Raw genomic sequence first — 21,132 nt, forward strand, 5'->3', positions numbered from 1 at the left:
AAAGAAAGAACTTTAATATCCTTAAGATCATATATTTCATTTAAATGTTTGCATTTTGAATTTGTAAAACCTTTTCTTTTATTCTGCATTTCAATTCATACTGTACAAATATAATCCCAAACTAAACGTAAATTTATATAACTCAAAATGGAGGCAAAATGAATGGTTATATATTTCATTTTCACACTACATCGAAGTGATTCAAATTAAACCTCGATTTTCTCTGGAGATATTAACCATCTGAAAACCAATAAAAATAGTAAGTGTTTAGAATTGCTTTGAATTGATATCTTCTTTACAGATTACCCTACTGTTGAGGCAAAACCCTGTAACTCTTTATTGTTTATTTTTCAATGAATTGTTTGTGGTATTGTTTCTGTTCTTGTGTGTATTTGTGTATATTTTGACCCCTTATCCTCACATCTATCGATGAGTATAAACTGACTGCCGTGAATGGAGACAAAGACAAAGACAAAAAATGTGTTTTGTTATAAACAATTTTAACAAATTTGAGAAATTTTGCACGACTTGTACCTTTACTAAAAGCATTTTTTTCATAATATTTTTGAAAACGTATTCACAAATTCTCATTTTGGCAAAGTATGAAAAAAGGAAATATCTACTGATGATCCACCTTCATAAAGAAACTATTGAGGAGCCATAATTAGACATTATTTTTAACGCATATTTGCATATTTTATCATAATACATGCAATAAGCATGCTTTTTCCACTCAAAGTTAATCATGCAAAACACAATTCCATTACATCATTACATTGCGTTCCGTTGTTGACAAAACAAAACTTATATTCATTTCCAAAATCTTTTTAAGATTGAATTCTCTTAACATTTGCCATAATTGTTTTTTAAAATATTTTCGAATTCAGGAACAATAATTGACATTCTTAATATTATGTTCATGTCATGTGAGCTAATTTGATTGTTACTTTACTGTAAGTCATTTTGACAATGATATGTATCTGGAACCATGGATGACAAGTGATGTACAAAATGTGTAGGGTTCAAATTGTCTTGATGTGTATGCAAGCATAGTGATTGTTTTGAAATTATAATGACAAAAGTGCATTGTAAATACGAACGGTACAATAATGTTTTGTTATGTCTGCTTGTATTGAAATTTATGTCCTCTTGAAAAATCATCGTACAAGTATTTACTTTCGATATAAAAAAAATACAGGTTATCTCAATTATATTTAAGTTAAGTTAACAGGTTAACGTTGATTTCTAAAAGTTATTGATTTTGATGTATTTTTTTAGATTTAATAGATGTTAAACTTTAAATGGTATGTCGCTCTTAAATCTTTAACATGAAAAAACATTTAAACCAGTGAAGATTCTTTTCAAAATAAAATTTGAATATCAAAAACATATTGATGGATTGCAACAATGAAAAAACTATAACATACTTATGAACAGAAAATGCATTTAAATGATTTCATTTTGAATTTGTAAAACCTTACTAGTAATTCAGAATTGATATTCATACAGTGCAAATACTTAAAATCGAATAGTAAACTATAACATTACATAAAATGAAGGTGAAATCAATGGTTATAACATTTTCACTAATAATTTCTGGAGATAGAAATCTTTTGAAATCCAATGCATAATAAGTGTTTAATATTGCTTTTAATTTATATCTTATTTCATTATAACCGTACTAGTGAAGCAACCTAGCCATTTATTGTGATGACATTAACGGTACATTTTTTCTGCACCAGATGCGCATTTCGACTAATGTAATTTTTCTTGAGTGATGCTCGGGTCAATTATTTAAAAATCCTAAGTTGGTAAAAAAATGAAGAGCTTATAAACCAAAAATGACAAAAAAAAGTAACCATTGTCGACCAAGGAATCAGAGCTTTGCGTGAGAAAGATATATTGCTTAATTTAAAATAATTTCTAAAATTTCTAAAATTTTGTAACGGAAAATTTTTGTAACATAAAATATGTATTTTCATGCCAGTAGCGAAATACTGGCTATTGAACTGATGCTACCTTTGGGGAATTAAAGTCAACAAGAAGGTGCCAATTCTGAATAATCAGTGTCCACCAGAAAATGCCAATCCTCAATAATCATAAGTCTTGTCTTTGCTCCTATAGAATTTCCCCCAAGAAGATGAAGGTCTAGATCTGCCGTCAGTTGTATTGCATACTTAAACTGCAATAGTGTCCTTATAAATAACGTTATAGTGATAGGTCTTCCAAGTGTCCAATGAAAACTCGTTATTAATAACAAATTAAATAATATCAATTGTATAAGCAATACAAAATAAAAGCCGTGCTTTAAAGTAAATGTGAAATCACCTACTCTAGCATGTCTAGGTGTGGCGTGAATCCGATTTGGATACTTAGAAATAAAAAAAAATCTTCTTTTTTTTACACTCCACACAAACAAACGTTATAAATACTGCAAAACTAGTTCTGCCTTTTTTCCAGAAAAAAAGAATGGTCAAAGTAGATATAAATATTTTGTCTCAGTCAGGGTTATCATGAAACAGATACAGTAAAGTCAGTCTTATACATTGACTTACGTAGAAAAATTGACATTGAGGGTCGGTTGATGATTTATGAAAAAAAACCCACCAAGATAACAATTTTCCAATCATGAACTTTCCATTTGTTTTTGAAGCAACATTCAAGCAGCACCTGCATACGGAGTACATATCTCTCACCTGATATTCCAGACTTTGCATTTCCTATCACGAATTCGTTGATAAGGGTTGCAGCTTACGAGTCAGCTATTTAACAAAAGTTCCAAGTTGTGCAATTGAACAATCCATTTGAAAATTTAACGGACGCCAGCACGGGTTAGTTGAATGTTATGGAATAAAATTGAGAATGGAAATGGGGAATGTGTCAAAGAGACAACAACAACCACAACAACAGAAGGTCACCAATAGGTCTTCAATGTAGCGAGAAATTCCCGCACCCATATCTGTTTCACCTTCAAACCATTAACACGAATAACCAAGTACAACATGTAGTACAAACTCGAATATAAGTAAATATTGTTATTAACTGTTATATCCATTTATATTCTGCAATTTACAGTTACTATTGAGGCAGTACCTTAATTCGCAATGCCAGTAAAATGCGGTGACAAGATAAGCAATCCTGAACTTCCTCCATAAGAAACTTCTTCAAGATTGTGAAAGCATACCAACACGATGGCAACTGCTTCAATTTCAAGTGTACAACATGTTTCAGAAGAAGAGGAGAATTATTTGAGAATGCATTTGTTGTTGACTGGAATTTCCCCGAGAGCTGTTCGTGTATTATTTGATAAAGAATTCCATCCATCTCTCTTAAATGAAACTATCAAGAAAGAATATTCCAAACTGTATGACTTGAAAATAAAGCGAGTTATAAACGCAGCTCAGTGGACTTTACTGTTTCCTCGTGGTGGTATGTATAAGACGCTTGATACCATTAATTTATTATTGCAACTTTTCAAATTATTTTAGCCGTGGTCTATTGGTTGACACCATTTGCGAGTATGGACTTGAGGAAACGATGATAGTCCCAGGGAAGAGTACGATAAATGGCTGACCCATGTTAAGGGAGATCCATATCTCTTGCATATTAAAGACACCTTGTAGATTTCGAAAAAGAGTATGTTAATGCCGCTACAAGGCAGCACTCGCACCAGGGAAGGGATTAATATAAGTTGCAAAACTTGTTTCCCAATCCACTATGAATAAATATGTTTAAACTAAATGATTTCTGTTATCAAGAAAAACGGTTGAATGATATGTAAGATAATATGTAAAAAAGCAACCTTGAATTGAGCAATTTATCTCTCCAGGAAAGATTTCTACATATGATAATACAACCATCTTTATTCTGTGTCTTGCAAAATGTTGAATTTATTGCTTCAACTTTCTTAATATGAAATTGTGTAACCGAAAGATAGTATCATTTTACATCAGATTTTATTCAAAATGGTATTGAATTGATGGGATATTAGTTTAGGATATTTTGTCAGATAATTCGGACTCCTTGGTTTTTTCTACGTTACAGGGTAAAATATTTTGTCAAATAACATGACTTAAAAAGTTCATAATAGGTCATTTACAACACTTAGAGTAGATTCTTGATTTCTGTGCTATAGATTTTAAACCAAAATAGTACCAACGCAAATATAAGGTAAAAAGCCGAGTCAGCCTTTTTCCGCCATTTAAAAATAATGAACACTACTATACATTCAATGAGCTTGCAAGAAAGACATAACACCCTTCAACGGATATTTCTGATACTTGCAAAATTGGGATGAGTTGGAACTATACATAAACATGATAAAGTATGTTCTTTTTAGCCCACTCCCATGACTACATGGACTACTGAGATAGGTAGTAGAAAAGGTACAGAGTTGATGGAAAAATTAACACTACTATACATTCAATGAGCTTATCACAAACGTGAACCCCTTTAATGGATATTTCTTATACTTGAAAATTGGGGATGAGTTGGAACTATACATTTAGTTTGTCTTCGAAAACTAATACAATTAAATTTAATGCAAATCCCTTATTAGTTACATGGCAATTTTCCTTGGTGCATAACTTAACATTACCCTTTCAAAAACCAATGCTAGACACATGACGATTCAACTTACTTAGTAAATAAGCCAATGTCAGCTTGTTTCCATATGAACGGCTAAGATATCAAGACAGTTATATACAGCTTAACGTTCCTTAATTTACATTTTTGGATTTATTATTCATGTTAAATCATATATAATGATGCCCATAACACTTGTATATTTACAGGTACGCCAACCTCTAAGACTTTTGATGTCACGTTAATGGTAGCATTACTAAGAAATCTGACAAATTTACCGGAACCTGCGGGTGGATATGACCAACTACCAACAAAATCTGATACCACACTCACAGCAGACCTAGCGAGAATCAAACACTACAGAAACCAATTATCCCACTTTGGAGGTGGTCAGCTTGAGTCAGAATTATTTTCCACTGCTTGGCAGGATTTAACTGGGGTAGGCATATTCTTTAGCTATTATAAATCTTCTTAAAAGCAATATTTCCCGGCTTAATTACTCCAAATCTGTTTAAACAAAATACGTCTTTACTTACCAGATCACTCTAATATATTTACACGGTCTCAATATTGATTACCTGTAGAATGATTAAACTTATTATCGATACCAAGATTGAAATTTTGTATTTGCGGCAGACGCACGTTTCAGATCGAACAGTCAGTTCGATCTTGAAATAATCTGAGAGATCTGAATAATAAATTATGAATTCGTGGTCAGTGTTTCAGTATTTTATCAGATTACAGTTCATTTTACTTGTCTACAATTTAGTTTTAAGTTTTTTTAACGAGGTTTTGGATTTTCAAGTATTTTGGCCCTTTGCATTATTGAAGAGAAAATAATTTCTGATATTTTTTGTGTGTTTATACTTTTTTCACGGATTTCTGCTATAACATTTATTTAATTTACGTTTTAACTACATACAGCTTGTAGATTCACTATACATTACTCAATCAAACTTGAAAAAAATTAAACAGTGAATCGAAACTAAAAAGAAACGACAAAATTATTAACATCTCTTTTCTTTATATTTTAAATTCGGAACTAAAATTTCCATTCAACTTTTAATCCTGCTGGGTTCCAAATTCTTTGTCAAATTGTTACCTTATGGTAATAAAAAAAATATACTCAAACGCTCAAGCCTTTAACCATACACAATTTGGATGTTCCTCAGAGACAAATCCGACGAGTCAACTAACAATCACAATCACCTGTTCGAGGAATTACGACTTAGAGTATTCGTTCTAAAAAAATAAAACAGTGGTAACTTGAAATTATCATAAAGGCATCCGTCTTCCCTAAGAATAAGCCTGTTCTATTCTGTTATTTTTTTTTATGTCGTGTTCGTTATTTTACTGAACAAATAGCTATTAAAATCGTCCATATCCTGCAAATGGTCATGGCTTCACTTTACAACACCATAAACCTTTTTTGTCGCGGTATAAATTTTTACTTGTGGGTTTTATGATGTGAACAAGAGCTTATAAGATGACATATTCTCCTTCAAATTCCACAAAATCTTCTTCAGAGGTCCAAGCTTGCAAATGCTTGATATTTCCTCCCCCTTTGTGAGTTAACGACTATTAGGTTTAACAAAATGTAAGCAAGGTCGAAGGTCAAGCAACAAAAAGCAAACTCCCACAATGCATAATTTTCTCTGTATTTGATAAGCACGTTCCTCAAAGGGAGAACCTTAGCAACAACCTTCCAAAGTGAAATTATCATAGCAACCAAGGTGAAAGATATGCTTTTAGATAAAGGTCTGTTAGAACTGTGAGACAACAGGTTATTATTAAGGAAATTAAAATGAAAAATAGTTTTACAAATATATTTTATTTATTAGCTATATCATATGTATATCACCAAAAAAATGAAACTGGACGGTGAATAATTTCATGCGTTCGAAGCGCTTTTCTGGATTTGCCTTCATCAAGAGCGGTCAAAGCCAAATATTTGAAACCGAGGATTAATAAGTACCGTAACAGTTGAAGTACTGTATGACAACAAATACACGTACCTAAAAGATAGTCAATCCATCTAAGGTCAACTTTGCCTGAGGGAGTTGAAACCTTAAGTTAGTTTTATTTACAATTTCAAAATTAATAAACGGATAATTTTTAAAAGGTTCATTTCAGTACAGCAGAACTGACTACTGAGCTAATGTTATTCCAGGGAACTGAGTGTCTTTCAAGCAAAGCTATCGCTTTAGTGCTGTAAAAAGCTGAAAACAATACGTTTGATAATTTCATGCGTCTGAAGAGGTTTTCCTGATTTACCTTCATCAGGACACTTAAAGACAAATATTTGAAAAGCCCAGAATGTATCAGAATCGAACCAGTTAAAAAGCTATAGACAAAATAAAAACTGAAATAATGTCAAATCCATCTAATTAGTTATCAAAAGTACCAGTATTATAATTTTATACGCCAGACGCGCGTTTCGTCTACATACGACTCATCAGTGACGCTCAGATCCAAATAATTAAAAAGCCAAAAATCAACTTAGCCTGAGAAAGTTAAAACCTTAATTTCCTTGCAATTTCAAAATATTTGTCACAGTTTCATGTTATTGAAATAGAAATGTATCAATTTGTTTTCAACGATATATTGCACGCTGTTTACCATTAATTTAACTAGTCCAGCATTCAATTTCATGTCAAATGATATAGTCATTTAAATATGCTAAATGTGTTGCTAACAGTTATATACTGTGGGTTCATTATTTTTCGTTGGATACCCATTTTCGTGGGTTTCTTTGAGTACAAGTGAAGCATGAATTAACATTTTCAACGAATTACAACTAATTACAACTAATTAATAAGATAATAAGATATGTGTTAAGAGATTGGAAAAACAACGAAATTTACTATCCATTAAAGTTGTCCTCAATCCACAAATTGATACCCACTATAAATTAATGAATCCACAGTGTTTCCTAATTTTAAGAAATGCTATATACAAGATATAGGGATATAGCTACGCTGTAGCACCCTGTGAAATGTCGATTGGAACAATTTATTATCAGGCAGCACGCAAAGTTACTGAGGCTACTAAGTTAACAAGACATTAGTGTACAAATTCTTTCAATTGAGACCGGGTGGAAAACTCTAATGGAAAGACGAAAAAAATCACAAGCTTAATTTGTTTCATCTGATGGCTAACAATAACTTTTCAGCCTATCCTTCGAATCTTGCCTCTACCAACTTTGGCCAATCACATTCATGTGGGACACTCAATGCAGGAAACGTGTTTTACATGCCTGCTTGAACAAATTATTATCACAACGGTGTTCTTCCTTATAATTTATGTTTTTGGATTAGGATTCCGATTGATATTTGAAATTCGTCCTCACATATTTTCAAAAATTATTAAAAAAAAAATTGTGTTGCCCAAAACTTTTGTTACAGTGGAAATACACTTGAACAAATTTTGTAAACTAGAACTATGACTTGGAGCAATCGTTTGATTCAACATTTGTATAGAATTGTTTTTTGTAAATACATGTTTAGTCAGATTAAAACCTCTGAAAACCTTTTAATGTGTTGTCTGGAATGCTTAATACTTCGAAAGTTTATGCTGAGTAAATTGTCATACATAACTAACTCTAATCCTTTGTTATCCGACACTGAGAATACTGATATTATTCATAGTATTCTGAAGATCTCTTTATATAGAACTGAATTGTCACTGTTCCTATGCCGTTTTGTGTTCTTTCAGTAGTCATATAATGGTCATGTACTGATATTGTGTCATGGATCACACAATATCCTTTGTTTATGTATTGTCTACTGTGTATTGCAGTATAACGTTGTATAGCCATTATCGGGACAATAATCGCGGCTGTTTTTTTCAGAAAAGGAACAACAACAAAATCTCAAACTTTACTTAAGAATTCTTTATATGCTACATCAATCGTGGAGAGACATTGGAAGCATTTAACTAGCACATATCTTAATCGTTGTTTCTTATAATATTATTTCTTTTTATAAGTATATCTCAGACGACAAAAAGGTGAACAACCTGGTGAAAATATTTAAACAATTTGACGAGGCTTATCAGTTAAAAATCTATATTTCAATAGGAACTATAATTTTGTTTTGTTTGTTTGTTTGCTTTGTTTCATTCTTTTTTCAAATTTCTTTCTGTTTTTTTTTATCCTTGCTATCATGTATACGTTATTGTAATACATTCAACCCTCCCGACACAGTTTCATATAATTACTCGCCAAGATGTTAATTATACTAAAATTAGATTAAGGAATGAGCCTATATATATATATTATATTTATGCTATAAGAATTTTAAAGGCGCAAATACAGTTAAGGCGGTCTCATATCTTGACTTACATCTAGACATTGACAATGAGGGTCGATTGAAAACAAACGTTTACGACAAAAGAGGTGATTTCAGCTTTCCAATTGTGAACTTTCTATTTCTAAGTAGCAACACTCCAGCAGCACCTGCATACGGTGTATATATCTCCCTATTGATACGATATTCCCGTGCTTGCATTTCCTATCATGATTTTCTTGATAGAGGGTTGTTGCTCACAAGGAAGCTATTAAATCAAGAATTCCAAATGGTGAAGTTGAAATCATCTCTTCGTAAATTTTACGGACGCCATCACGAGTTGGTTGACCGTTATGGAATAATCGTTTCACAAATGATATCGGATATGTCCCTTACGTCGTAACTGCCATCCCCTTCCCTTTCATGAATGTGAACTACCGAATTAGACTATTCACCGGATTTGTTATCTCATAAGCAACACGACGGGTGCCACATGTGGAGCAGAATCTGCTTACCCTTCCGGAGCACCTGAGATCACCCCTAGTTTTTGGTGGGGTTCGTATTGTTTATTCTTTAGTTTTCTATGTTGTGTCATGTGGACTATTGTTTGTCTGTTTGACCTTTTCATTTTAGCCATGGCTTTGTCAGCTTATTTTCGATTTATGAGTTTGACTGTCCCTCTGGTATCTTTCGTCCCTCTTTTACCCCATTAGCAAGCAGCCTACCAAATCCAATAAAAACAACAATTTGCAACTTATGTTAAACAGACAAATTTTTTAAACTTAGTTTCACATTTACCTGTATAAAACGCATTTTTGTTAGGAATTGACGTTATTTTTTTTTTGTAAAATGTGTATCTTTATGTACATGATGTATCGTTTTAGTAAAATTAAAAAAACATAAATATAAAATGCTCCTGTAAAAATGTTTTCACAGGCTATAGAAAGACTAGGTGGTCCAAATATGCATGAGGAATGTAACGATTTAAGAACAAAACATTTGGACCAGTCAACGATACCTTGGAATATTAGAGGTAAGGACAGTAATTCAATATTATTTGGCAAAACTGTGGTCGTCGTGTCCAAAGAAATACGACAATACCGTATTGCAGTTAGAAGCTAAACTTACCTATAGCTCTTTACCAAGAAAGACATGGCAATTATAACCAGCTCATTATTGATTTTAAATTTTACTACAATTAATATTTACGAAATATTAAGTCCCTCAATAAAGACATTTGTCTACCTGACGATTACTTTTAGTGAGGATCGTCAAATTTTTAAAACGAAACGTTTTTCAGATAAGATCTTGGTTTGAAACAGATTATAAACATCACAATTTATTGATCCTTTTTCTTCAACACGCACTTACTCATTGTTTGGTTCTTTACTGTTTATTAACGGTTGAGCTTGTGACCTATACGGCAAGGTTCATTGACGATGGGGAATAAGTTGGAATTTCATACATCAGTCAATATATATGTCTACGTTACGAGTATGTAAACCTATGGATATACTTGCCTTGAATGTAGATTATCTTCAAGGCAATGCCTTAAATGTAAGTCATCATTATGACTGACTATTATTATAGTGGTTATTAATTGGTATTTTTAAGATAAGTATTCAGACATGAGTTTGACTTAGATTTTTGCAATACTTTAGTATCTTTTTCAATGTAATTATCCGATACTGAAAGCATATTCGAAAACATGTGCTGATACAAATAGTATAAATACTTCTCTTGTAACTCAAAATATATTATAAATGCATTTTAGCACAAATGAGTCAGATTTTGGATCAGTGGCAGAAGAATGATGGTAATTTTGTAAAAACTAGAGCTGCAAAACAAGTACTAGAATGTGTCCAGAGGAACAGATGTGTTACCATAACTGCTAGTGCTGGTGTTGGGAAGACAGCAACACTCCGACATGTGGTTTTGAAAATGGCAGACGAAGGGTATCAGATACTTATGGTTACCAATCCACATGACATATTTAGCTTTTGTAATCCAAATAAGAAAACATTGTTCGTTATTGATGACTTTTGTGGAACATACTCTATAAACCAAGCTGACCTCAACAGTTGGGAACCAGTCATAAAGCGTGTCGAAGAACTTATTCAAAATAAGTTAATTAAACTGATTGTCGCATGTCGATTACAGGTGTTCAAAGATAGAAGATTCGAATCTTTGTCAATTTTCAGAGCCAACGTTTGCAACTTATTATCTGAAGAAATGAGCTTGTTACAAACTGAAAAAGAATCAATAGCACAATTGTATTTGAATACGAAGTCTACTGAGATTATAAAGTATTGCAATTTATATGAATGTTTTCCACTTCTATGTAAACTGTATCATGATAATACTCAACTTAATATCACAGATTTCTTCCAGAATCCGTTTTCAGTGTATGAAGCAGAGATGGAAGAGTTGGTGAAAAAGAGTCTGTTTGGTAAATACTGTGCCTTGGCTTTGTGTGTCCTCTTTAACAATAGTTTATCAGAAAACGTGTTAACAGAAGAGATACACTTGTTTACAAAAACCATCATAGAAAATACATGTGAAGCATGTAGACTAGATAAAGGAACGTCACGATTGACTCTATTAGATGAACTTAATTCGCTTGAACACACATTCATAAAAAAAGAACAAGGTGTATATAAAATTGTACATGCTAAACTTTTTGACTTTTTATCTTATTATTTTGGAAAAAAGATCATTCAGTGTTTGATTAGAAATGCAAGCAGTTATTTTATCATGGAACGATTTATATTGGAAAAAGAAGACATACTAGACCAGTTCATCATTATAGTTCCGCCTAGATATCACAAGTTGTTCATTTACAGAATGATTTTTGACTGGTCTAATGGTGAAATAATACCTGTGTTCTGTAATAAAAATATGAGCATACCAACGTTCAGACAAAGATTGCTTCGTTATTTGAATATTCTTGATAAATCGTTCCAGATTCAATTGGCGCAAACCTTTGAAGTGTTTCACATGGGCACTCCACTGCTGCACTGTTCTTTTATAGGTGATATTCATTTAATTCAATGGTGTCTTTGTTGTAAGGCTGATATTAACCTATGTACGGTGGATGGTCAATGTCCTTTATTTTTAGCAGCTTCGGAAGGGCACACTAAAGCAGTGAAGATGCTATTGGACAACAATGCAGATATAAATAAATGTACAGATGACGACACATTTCCCCTATATATTGCTTGTCAAAAAGGATATACAGATATAGTAAAGGTGTTACTGGACAATAAGGCAGACCTGAACAATTTAGTATTCGAAGGAGCATCTCCTTTGTATGCTGCTTGTCTGCAAGGACATACAGATATAGTAAAAGTATTACTAGACAACAAGGCAGATATTAATAAGTGTGGAAATAAAGGAGCCTCTCCATTGTTCGCTGCATGTGTGCAAAATGATAATGTAGATACAGTTAAGCTGCTATTGGATAGAAAGGCAGAAATCAATAAATGTACAGTTAATGAAATATCTCCCCTGTTTATGGCTTGTCAGAACGGATTTACAAATATAGTGAAGGTGTTTCTAGACAATAAAGCAGACATAAATAAGTGTATGGATAACGAAACATCTCCATTTTGTATTGCTTGCCAAAATGGAAACAACGATATAGTTAAGATGTTACTGGACAACAAAGCAGACATTAATAAATGTGGGATCAACGGGTCCTCTCCTTTGTTTTGCGCGAGTCTGAATAATCATGTTGATACAGTGAAGATGCTTTTAGACAACAAGGTAGACATAAATAATTGCACAGACAATGATGAACTATTCCCCCTGTTGATGGCTTGTCAGAACGGATATAAAGATATGGTAAAGTTGTTACTTGAAAATAAGGCAGACATCAATCAGCGTGGACAAAAAGGTACTACTTCCCTGATTATGGCTTGTCAAGAAGGATATCTAGATATAGTTAAATTGTTACTGGATAACAAGGCAGACATTAATATGTGTGGATATAAAGGAAGTACTCCTTTGCTTATTGCTTGTCAAGAAGGACATATAGATATTGTTAGGTTGTTATTGGATAACAACGCAGATATAAATAAGCGTGCAGATAACGGGGCATCTATCTTTTTGTTGCTTGTTTTAAAAACCATGAGGATATAGTAAGTTTGTTATCTGAAAATAAAGAAGAAATACATAATAAGTTTGGATGATGAAATATCTGTCCAGTTAATTGATTATCCAGGATACAAATATTTAGTTGAGATATCACTGGACAGCAAGGCAGAAGAGAGCAGAGCTAAACAGATACCCACAGTTGATCACACGTCTCCATTGTGTATTATATGACCAAGATAATTCCGAACATGTAACGAATCCGTAACTGGAAAACATTGAAAGCATTTTAAATCATAGAGATAAAGAAGCAATACAATCCTCTATTTCGTTTTAAAGAGAATGTATTAATTCAGTAACAATGTTATCACGTTACCCGTTTTAATGGCAAATGGTACATGTATATCACAGAGATATCCCTGTTTATATGAAAAATATACACATAAGATTTAAGTACTATGTTACTGGACAAGGTGATTGTGCATAGTTGTTTTAATGATGTATCATCTCTGTTGTATATTGCTTGTTATAAAAGTCATTGCAGGTTATTTAAACATTGGGTGGGCATTACACGTATCTATTTTTCATCAGGTTTTGAGTAGTCAACATTTAGGTGTTGACATGAATATCAATAATGTGGTCATTTTTATAAATTTCGTGTTTACAAAACTTTAAGTTTTTCGAAAAACTAAGGATTTTCTTATCCCAGGCATAGATTACCTTAGCCGTATTTGGCATAACTTTTGGGAATTTTGGATCCTCAATGCTCTTCAACTTTGTACTTTTTTGACTTTATAAATATTTTGATATGAGCGTCACTGATGGGTCTATGTAGACGAAACGCGCGTCTGGCGTACTAAATTATAATCCTGGTTACTTTGATAACTATTTACACCACTTGTTCAATGCCACTGCTGGTGGACGTTTCGTCCCCGAGGGTATCACCAGCTCAGCAGTCAACATTTCGGTTTTGACATGAATATCAATAATGTGGTCATTTTTATAAATTTCCTGTTTACAAAACTTTATATTTTTCGAAAAAACTAAGGATTTTCTTATCCCAGGCATAAATTACCTTGGCCGAATTCGACACAACTTTTTGGGATTTTGGATCCTAAATGCTCTTCAACTTTGTACTTGTTTGGCTTTATTAATATTTTTATCTGAGCGTCACTGATGAGTCTTATGTAGACGAAACGCGCGTCTGGCGTACTAAATTTTAATCCTGGTACCTTTGATAACTATTTGAATTGTTCAAATGTATTAAAGATTAAAATGCATATATAATAGTTCAACTGTTCGTATAAAATTAAAGCACGAAACACAAAACCAACGCAGATGGAAATGTGCCAGTTTGGAGACGATATAAGCACAAATATATAAACGGATCAAAGGACCCAATAGTCCAAGCGGAAAGCTACACAACGGACAAAAATCCATGAACATTTTATTTCGAACAGTTCTTCTTTCAAAAAACATTTTGTTGAAGATAATATGACTTGTTGCAAAGGTGAAATTATAAGAAATTGTAGTCTACAGATAATGCAAAGTCTTGTTTCAAAAGTAATAGACATTTCTTTTTCAATGAAATGTTCTTCCCTTAATGAGTAATAGATTTAAATATATGGCTGTGTTTACATCACACTATTTACTCTTAGCACATACAAACCTGCTCTTCTGTGTTCAAACATTCTCCAGTGCACTAGTCTGTCTGTACTGAAGTTAAATGTGGTGTTATCACGGCTATATGTGACAATATCTTCTGATTGACTGTATAATGTTTCCGTATTATATAACATATAAATAACACATAGCTGAGAAAAATGATAGAGCAGATTGTTACTCCGAGAAAACATTGTCAAGGGAGACGGGCTTCAGCTGGCCCCTAAATAAAATATGTGCACTAGTTCAGAATAAAATGATTGTCTCACTAAACAGATAAATGAACTAATATTAAAAAATTACATACAGGACATACAAGGCCAAAGGTCCCTTACCTGGGATAAGCGCAAACATGTGACGGGGTTAAACATATTTTGTTAGATATCAACTCTCCCCCTGTACCTCTATCCAATATAGAAAAAATAAACACACAGCAATACGAACCGTAACACTCAGTTAAAAAGAAGTTCGAGTTTGATGTCAGAATAGAAAACAAAACAAACTAAACCATATGAGAATGATGCACTTATTAACAATGGTCTACTACCAGTTACTAACATGTAGGACTCAATAAAAATGATGGAAGGATTAAAAAGTTAAATCACAAAAACACTTAATTCAATTCACAACGGAAAGTCCCTAATCGAATGACAAATTCAAAAGCCCAAACACATCAAACAAATGGATAACAAATGTCATATTCCTGACTTGGTACAGTCATTTTTTGATGTAGAAAATGGTGGATTGAACCTGGTTCGATAGCTTGCTAACCAGATAGCATACATAGATGAAACATTCCTTGAAACATTCTGAAAATGCCCTTAATCATGTGGTAAGTCTTACTACGTGATTAAGGTAAAATTCAAAGGAATGTAACAATAAATGTACCAAAATAAATGAAAAAACCTGGTTTAATTACTGGCTAATCCGCTCACTTGCATGACAGTAGCATCATTTTCCATTGTAACGACAACGATTTGTGAACAAAACAAACAGACATAATAGGAAAAAATGTCAAGTATACATCAGTGAGTATTTTGTTATAATGAAAAATTATCAAAGGTAACAGGATTATAATTAAATACGCCAGACGCGCCTTTTGTCTACATACATGTGTTGATTTCCGATTCCAAGACCCTATGATTATTTTAATACCAAAATATGCCATCTTTAATGACCTGACAACAGTATCGTAACTATATCCCTTCTGAAAAGTCTGTGTAAAGGTTTGATATGCTTGTGAGTTGAATACGACATTTTTGTGAGATCATTACCATTAAAGATTACATATGAAGTACCTGAACGTAAAAGATGTATGTATGTTGATTTAAATTTACAAATGACATTCTTGTACCGATGACAAATGTCTTAGATACATATGAATGAATGAATCAATGAATGTGTTTTTGTGTTCTGTTATATTGTCCCTTTAAAAATTGTTATACGATTATGACTGATGTACCCATATTTTGACTATTTTATTTATTGTTTCTGTTTAGTTTACGCATCAATGTAAATAGATAAAACGCCAGGTTTAATTCACCATGTTCTACATCATGAAATACCTGTATTCTTTTAATTCTAAATTTCGTTGGTCATTTGATAAGGGACTGTCTGAATCTGGAATTATTTTTTTTCGTAATTTTACTTTTAACTTACAATTTTGCAACCTTTTTGTCAAGAAATATTTGAAAGAAGATTCAATATTTGATTCATCGATCTTACAAAATTTCTGTCTTAAGAATAATGCAATATTTTACTCAGTCTTGAGCACTTATAAAATTAATGTTATAAAACAAACTCATTTTGTTTTTGCGCTGTGGTGGACAAATAAGAATAAGATTGTTTCAAATTGCACATGTTTTTGAGAAGAAAAATGCTTCATTCTTATATTGATATAACCCAATTTGGTATCCAAACATCTAATCGCATTTGAATATATAACAATTAGAACATCATAATTTATCTTACCTTCTATACATTTCTAGGAATATGATTGGTTAAAAGCCATCGCATGGAGACTGTGTATATTCCGTTTTATGTTAGTTGGCGAATATTAGTTCAATACACGGTTAGTACTAGTGTTACGTCCCTTTATAAAAAACAAAATTGAGTTAAGAAAAATATTAAAGGTTTCTACAAACGAAAAAACTTATGATGAACGATAGAAACAAATTCGTTAAACAAGGTAAAGATTACTATTTGTTATTTTTTAGCATCTGTTTTGTATAGACCAAGGACGTAGGTTCTCAGTACTAACCGTATTGAAAAGTTGATAACTTGAAAGGCCTGAGCGATAAGCTACTTGTCTAAATACCACATGTTAAGATAGTCGGTGGTAGGATTAATTCGTGTGACCTGATACTAATATATTGGATCAATAGCTTACTATTTAATTAATATGCTTCGCTATCACCACTTATGGAATTTACTGGCTCCATAGATATCGTAGAACATATAGGCCACTAGCATACTATGTAACTAATAATATTTTTTTTTTTCACACACGGCAGGTCCATGAACAACTCCGTATTCATTTATCATGCTATAATTTTATTTTTCAAATTATAACTTTCAGTTAACATGTAAATAAGTTTAGTGTCTACAACTATTAATGTGTAGTGATATATTTGTGTGTCATTCCAATCTATAGTGACTGTCAAAACCATGGCATTTATTTTTAGTAGATGTATATAATGCTTATTTTTTCATTGGTGGGTTATTTGATGTTGTTTCTATCCATAATTTTTCACTATTGTCCTTGGCCCAATCCTGTACTTCGCCACGAGCTAAGCCTCCAAACACCAACGTTCCAAGTAGACAGAATGCTGCACATACGTAAAATACATTTCGCCATTCTTCTGAGGTATCCTGCAAAATAAACACATAAGATCTGTGTTTGAATCTCGAATCCAACGTCATAGAAATATTTATATCAACTGAGATGTTTTGCATTGCTTCATCATAGGACTTTAATGATAAATAAATCATAATTTTAAAACATATAAAATACGATGGTACTAATATAATGGTTATATTTAAACGTTATAATTTTGAAACATTTTAATAGCACAGGCCGGCTATCTCCTTGTAAATCGATGTTTAATAAACTGTTGTTTGAAGTTTTACCTCATAGATAACTTACATGTTCTATCTGTCTGAAACAAATTTTGCAAATTCTACAGGCGACGATGAACCTAGACTGGTTTGTAACATTTGTCCTGAGTTGTATAATACAATTTCCTAATTGTTATGGCGTACACATGGACATCGATATCGATATTTAAATAAAGTAATAATAAAAGATGAATCAGAGGAATCATCTTTGTTACTTCTTATATCATTCGTTAACAAGAATGTGTTCATAGTACACTGATGCCCCACTCGCACTATCATTTTCTGTGTTTATTGGACCGTGAAATTGGGGTAAAAACTCTAATTTAAATCAGAGAGATCATATCACAGGGAACATGTATACTAAGTTTCAAGTTGATTGGACTTCAACTTCATCAAAAACTACCTTGACCAAAAAAATTAACCTGAAATTTGCACTATCGTTTTCTATGTTCAGTGAACCGTGAAATTGGGGGTCAAAACACTAATTTGGCATTAAAATTAGAAAGATCAAATCATAGGGCACATGTGTACTGAGTTTCAAGTTGATTGGACTTCAACTTCATCAAAAACTAACTAACATAATGCCCCTCCACTATCGCAGGTGGGGCATAAAAAACATAAAACTTTGTTTGATTAAACCACGCTCGGTCAATTTTCAAAGTTTTATTGATTTTCTAAAATGTAGACCTTGGTCCTATATGTATCAATATTTATAGACAACGCTTTCAAACTTTAAAGATTACTCAATTTTAGTAACCTTTTTGTTTTATTTTGTAGAAGGACATTACATTATACCACTTAGTTTCTGTCATTTCTTTAAAGTATTCAGATATCATCACATATGTTCATAAAAGAGTTACTATATATAATATTTCGTAAGCTCTTTACGATAATACAGAATTTGAAAGTCATTTCGACGAAACGTTTTGGTTGAAGTATGTTACCTCAAACAAATCATATGTTGCGAAATTATGACTAGCTACGTACATTTGTAGCGTGATTGACAATTGGCATATTTTCGGCCTCAAAATGTTCTAGCTATCGCATTAGATATGTAGTTGAGTATGTTATGACGACTCACCTATGACAATGAGATTACGAACAGCAATAGGTATTCCGTCCTTTTACTTTCAAGGTTAAGTTGGTTTATAAATGTGTCACAAGATAATTTAAACACCACATCAATCTATTTTTCTAATCTGTCTATTTAAAATAAAGGTTTATAACAGTTTGATTTGAAAGAAAACTTTTGGTGTATCTTTGAGAATCATATTACTAAGTTGTTTATATACACAACATTTCATTGCCAACAATTTAAATACACAGTATATAATTGATACTTTTACGTGTGTTACGCAATGACAGATTAACATCACTTTGCCAGTTGAACTTAAAGTATTGTTTATACTGAAAAATCCTCTTTAAAAATATTGATTGTGAGAGGTAGATGTTTTCAACTATTGTAGATAGTTGTATAAATAGAAATCGGAGCACATTTTGTTTCTATACTATCAAAATGAATTGGAAAATTCAAATAAAGGGAGATTACTCACATGGGGTGTAAGAGCACCTGCAACGAGTGGAGCAATCATTCCTGGTATCGTTGCAAATGTGTTAGTTATTCCAAAAAGTACACCAGCATACCTAAAAAAAAGTGTAACTTACATTGTAACTTAATCGGACGACATTGTACTTGTAAATCCTTGTGTTTAAAATGCTAGTCTAATACTTGTACGACGAGCATAGGTGAAACTGCAAATAAAATGTATCGAACCGGCGATTCGATGTCAGGAAATTTAAGTTCATGCCATTGGGTAAATAAATAATAACTTCAAAATCTTCAAAATTTCGTACTTTTTTGGCCTTTTTAACATTTTTTATTCGAGCGTCACTGATGAGTATTTTGAAGAAGAAACGCGCGTCTAGCGTAAATATAAAATTTAATCATGGTATCTATGAAGAGTTTATTTACACAGTTGTCAACTAGAATGTGCTCTCCAAATCTAAATTTAAATGATTTTCTTAAAATTAAGCAAAACATACGTACTTAGGGGCAAAGTCATTGTGGTTTACTATAAATGCTGCTCTATTTAAACCAGTAAACATGACTGCAAGCGATAGGAAAACAACAGCCATGTCACGGTGATTACATGACATAAAACCAGTAGCTACCAGGAAAACTGCTGCCCCTGTGAATGCTTAAACATAGGAAGGGTTTAAACATTCAATATATTGTGGACAAATTCATTTATATACATATTATCTATTTGATATTATTCCGAACTTTGTACTTAATTTATATCTATTTTACCCTATACTATAATGATCTTACTATATTTAACATATTTTGTATTATATGGTTTAATGAATCCAAAATACTCTATCTAGGCTCTTTGATATATACTCACCACTGGCTATTGGATAAACTACTTTACTTAATAGTTGTTTTATCTGGTTCTATCTAGTTTAGCAGTTCATCTTTTGACTATATATATTGTACTTTTTAACTATATTGTCAATGCAGAATAAGAAACACCAGAAACAACACCAAGAGCCGTAGCCAGCATTATAAGGTATTTACATTTAAGGGTTTTCAAATTAGTTCATGGTTGAATGTTTTGACTTAAATATTTTATTTAGTTGCATTTACTTTGCTAATTGTATTTCACACTTTATATTTTTTTACTTACCTGTAATTAACTTTCAATGTTGTATAGTATTTTATATAGTAGTATGGTCAACTTACTTTAGTGAACAGTTTTCATTAATTAACAAATTGTTTACATTCAGAGTTGTCATTTAGCTGTGTTTTGCATTATTATTTATTTGCAATTGTGTAATTAAACATAATATACATTAGTTGCTACAAAATGATATATTCATATGCATTTATATGTAAAGTTGTATTTATTTGTCATTATCTGTATATTTCAGATCTGTCGTTGCCTTCTATTCTATGTTATATTTATTAAAATATATGAACGTTCTGCATTCAATTTATCTAAGCCTTATTCCATCTGGTCACAATATCATAACTGAAACAAAAATAATAGAAATCAATTGAAATGGTTTCTTTTTAAGAGAGGTGCGAAAGATACCAGAGGGACAGTCGAACTCATAGATAGAAATAAACTGAGAAAGCAATGGCAAAAAAAGAAAACGACAAACAAACAAATAGTAGATATAAGAAGATGTGGTATGAGTGCCAGTGCTACAGCTCTCCGTCCAAGTAACAACGAATAAAAGTAAACCATTATATGTCAAGGTACGGCCGTCAACACGGAGCCTTGGCTCACAAAGCTTAGCAAGCTATAAAGGTCCCAAAAATTACTAGAGGTGTAAAACCATTCAAACGGGAAAACCAACGGTCTAATCTATATAAAAACGAGAA

The 21,132-nt window shown here is 32.2% G+C and overlaps 2 protein-coding genes across 5 annotated transcripts in view; one reads left to right on the forward strand and one right to left on the reverse strand.

The window, feature by feature from the left end:
* Nucleotides 1-21,132, reverse strand: part of LOC139499957 (sialin-like) — a 37,362-nt gene that overhangs the window by 9,101 nt on the left and 7,129 nt on the right. For 2 of the 4 annotated variants that reach the window (XM_071288619.1, XM_071288617.1), the window contains 3 exons: nt 19,789-19,939; nt 19,295-19,385; nt 17,157-17,495 (listed from right to left, as the gene is read on the reverse strand). In XM_071288619.1, coding sequence (XP_071144720.1) covers nt 17,325-17,495; nt 19,295-19,385; nt 19,789-19,939 — 413 coding nt within the window. In that variant the 3' untranslated portion in view covers nt 17,157-17,324. Of the gene's footprint in view, nt 1-17,156; nt 17,496-19,294; nt 19,386-19,788; nt 19,940-21,132 lie in introns of those variants that run through there. The other 2 variants (XM_071288621.1, XM_071288620.1) reach the window with 1 other exon arrangement.
* On the forward strand, nt 138-14,257 carry LOC139499956 (uncharacterized). Its single transcript, XM_071288616.1, has 5 exons — nt 138-259; nt 3,076-3,429; nt 4,794-5,023; nt 9,807-9,903; nt 10,645-14,257. Exons 2-5 carry the CDS (start codon nt 3,192-3,194, stop codon nt 13,008-13,010), a joined length of 2,931 nt encoding a protein of 976 aa, XP_071144717.1. The 5' UTR covers nt 138-259; nt 3,076-3,191; the 3' UTR covers nt 13,011-14,257.

Source organism: Mytilus edulis, chromosome 13, assembly GCF_963676685.1.
Source record: "Mytilus edulis chromosome 13, xbMytEdul2.2, whole genome shotgun sequence".
Taxonomy (NCBI): Eukaryota; Metazoa; Mollusca; class Bivalvia; order Mytilida; family Mytilidae; genus Mytilus; species Mytilus edulis.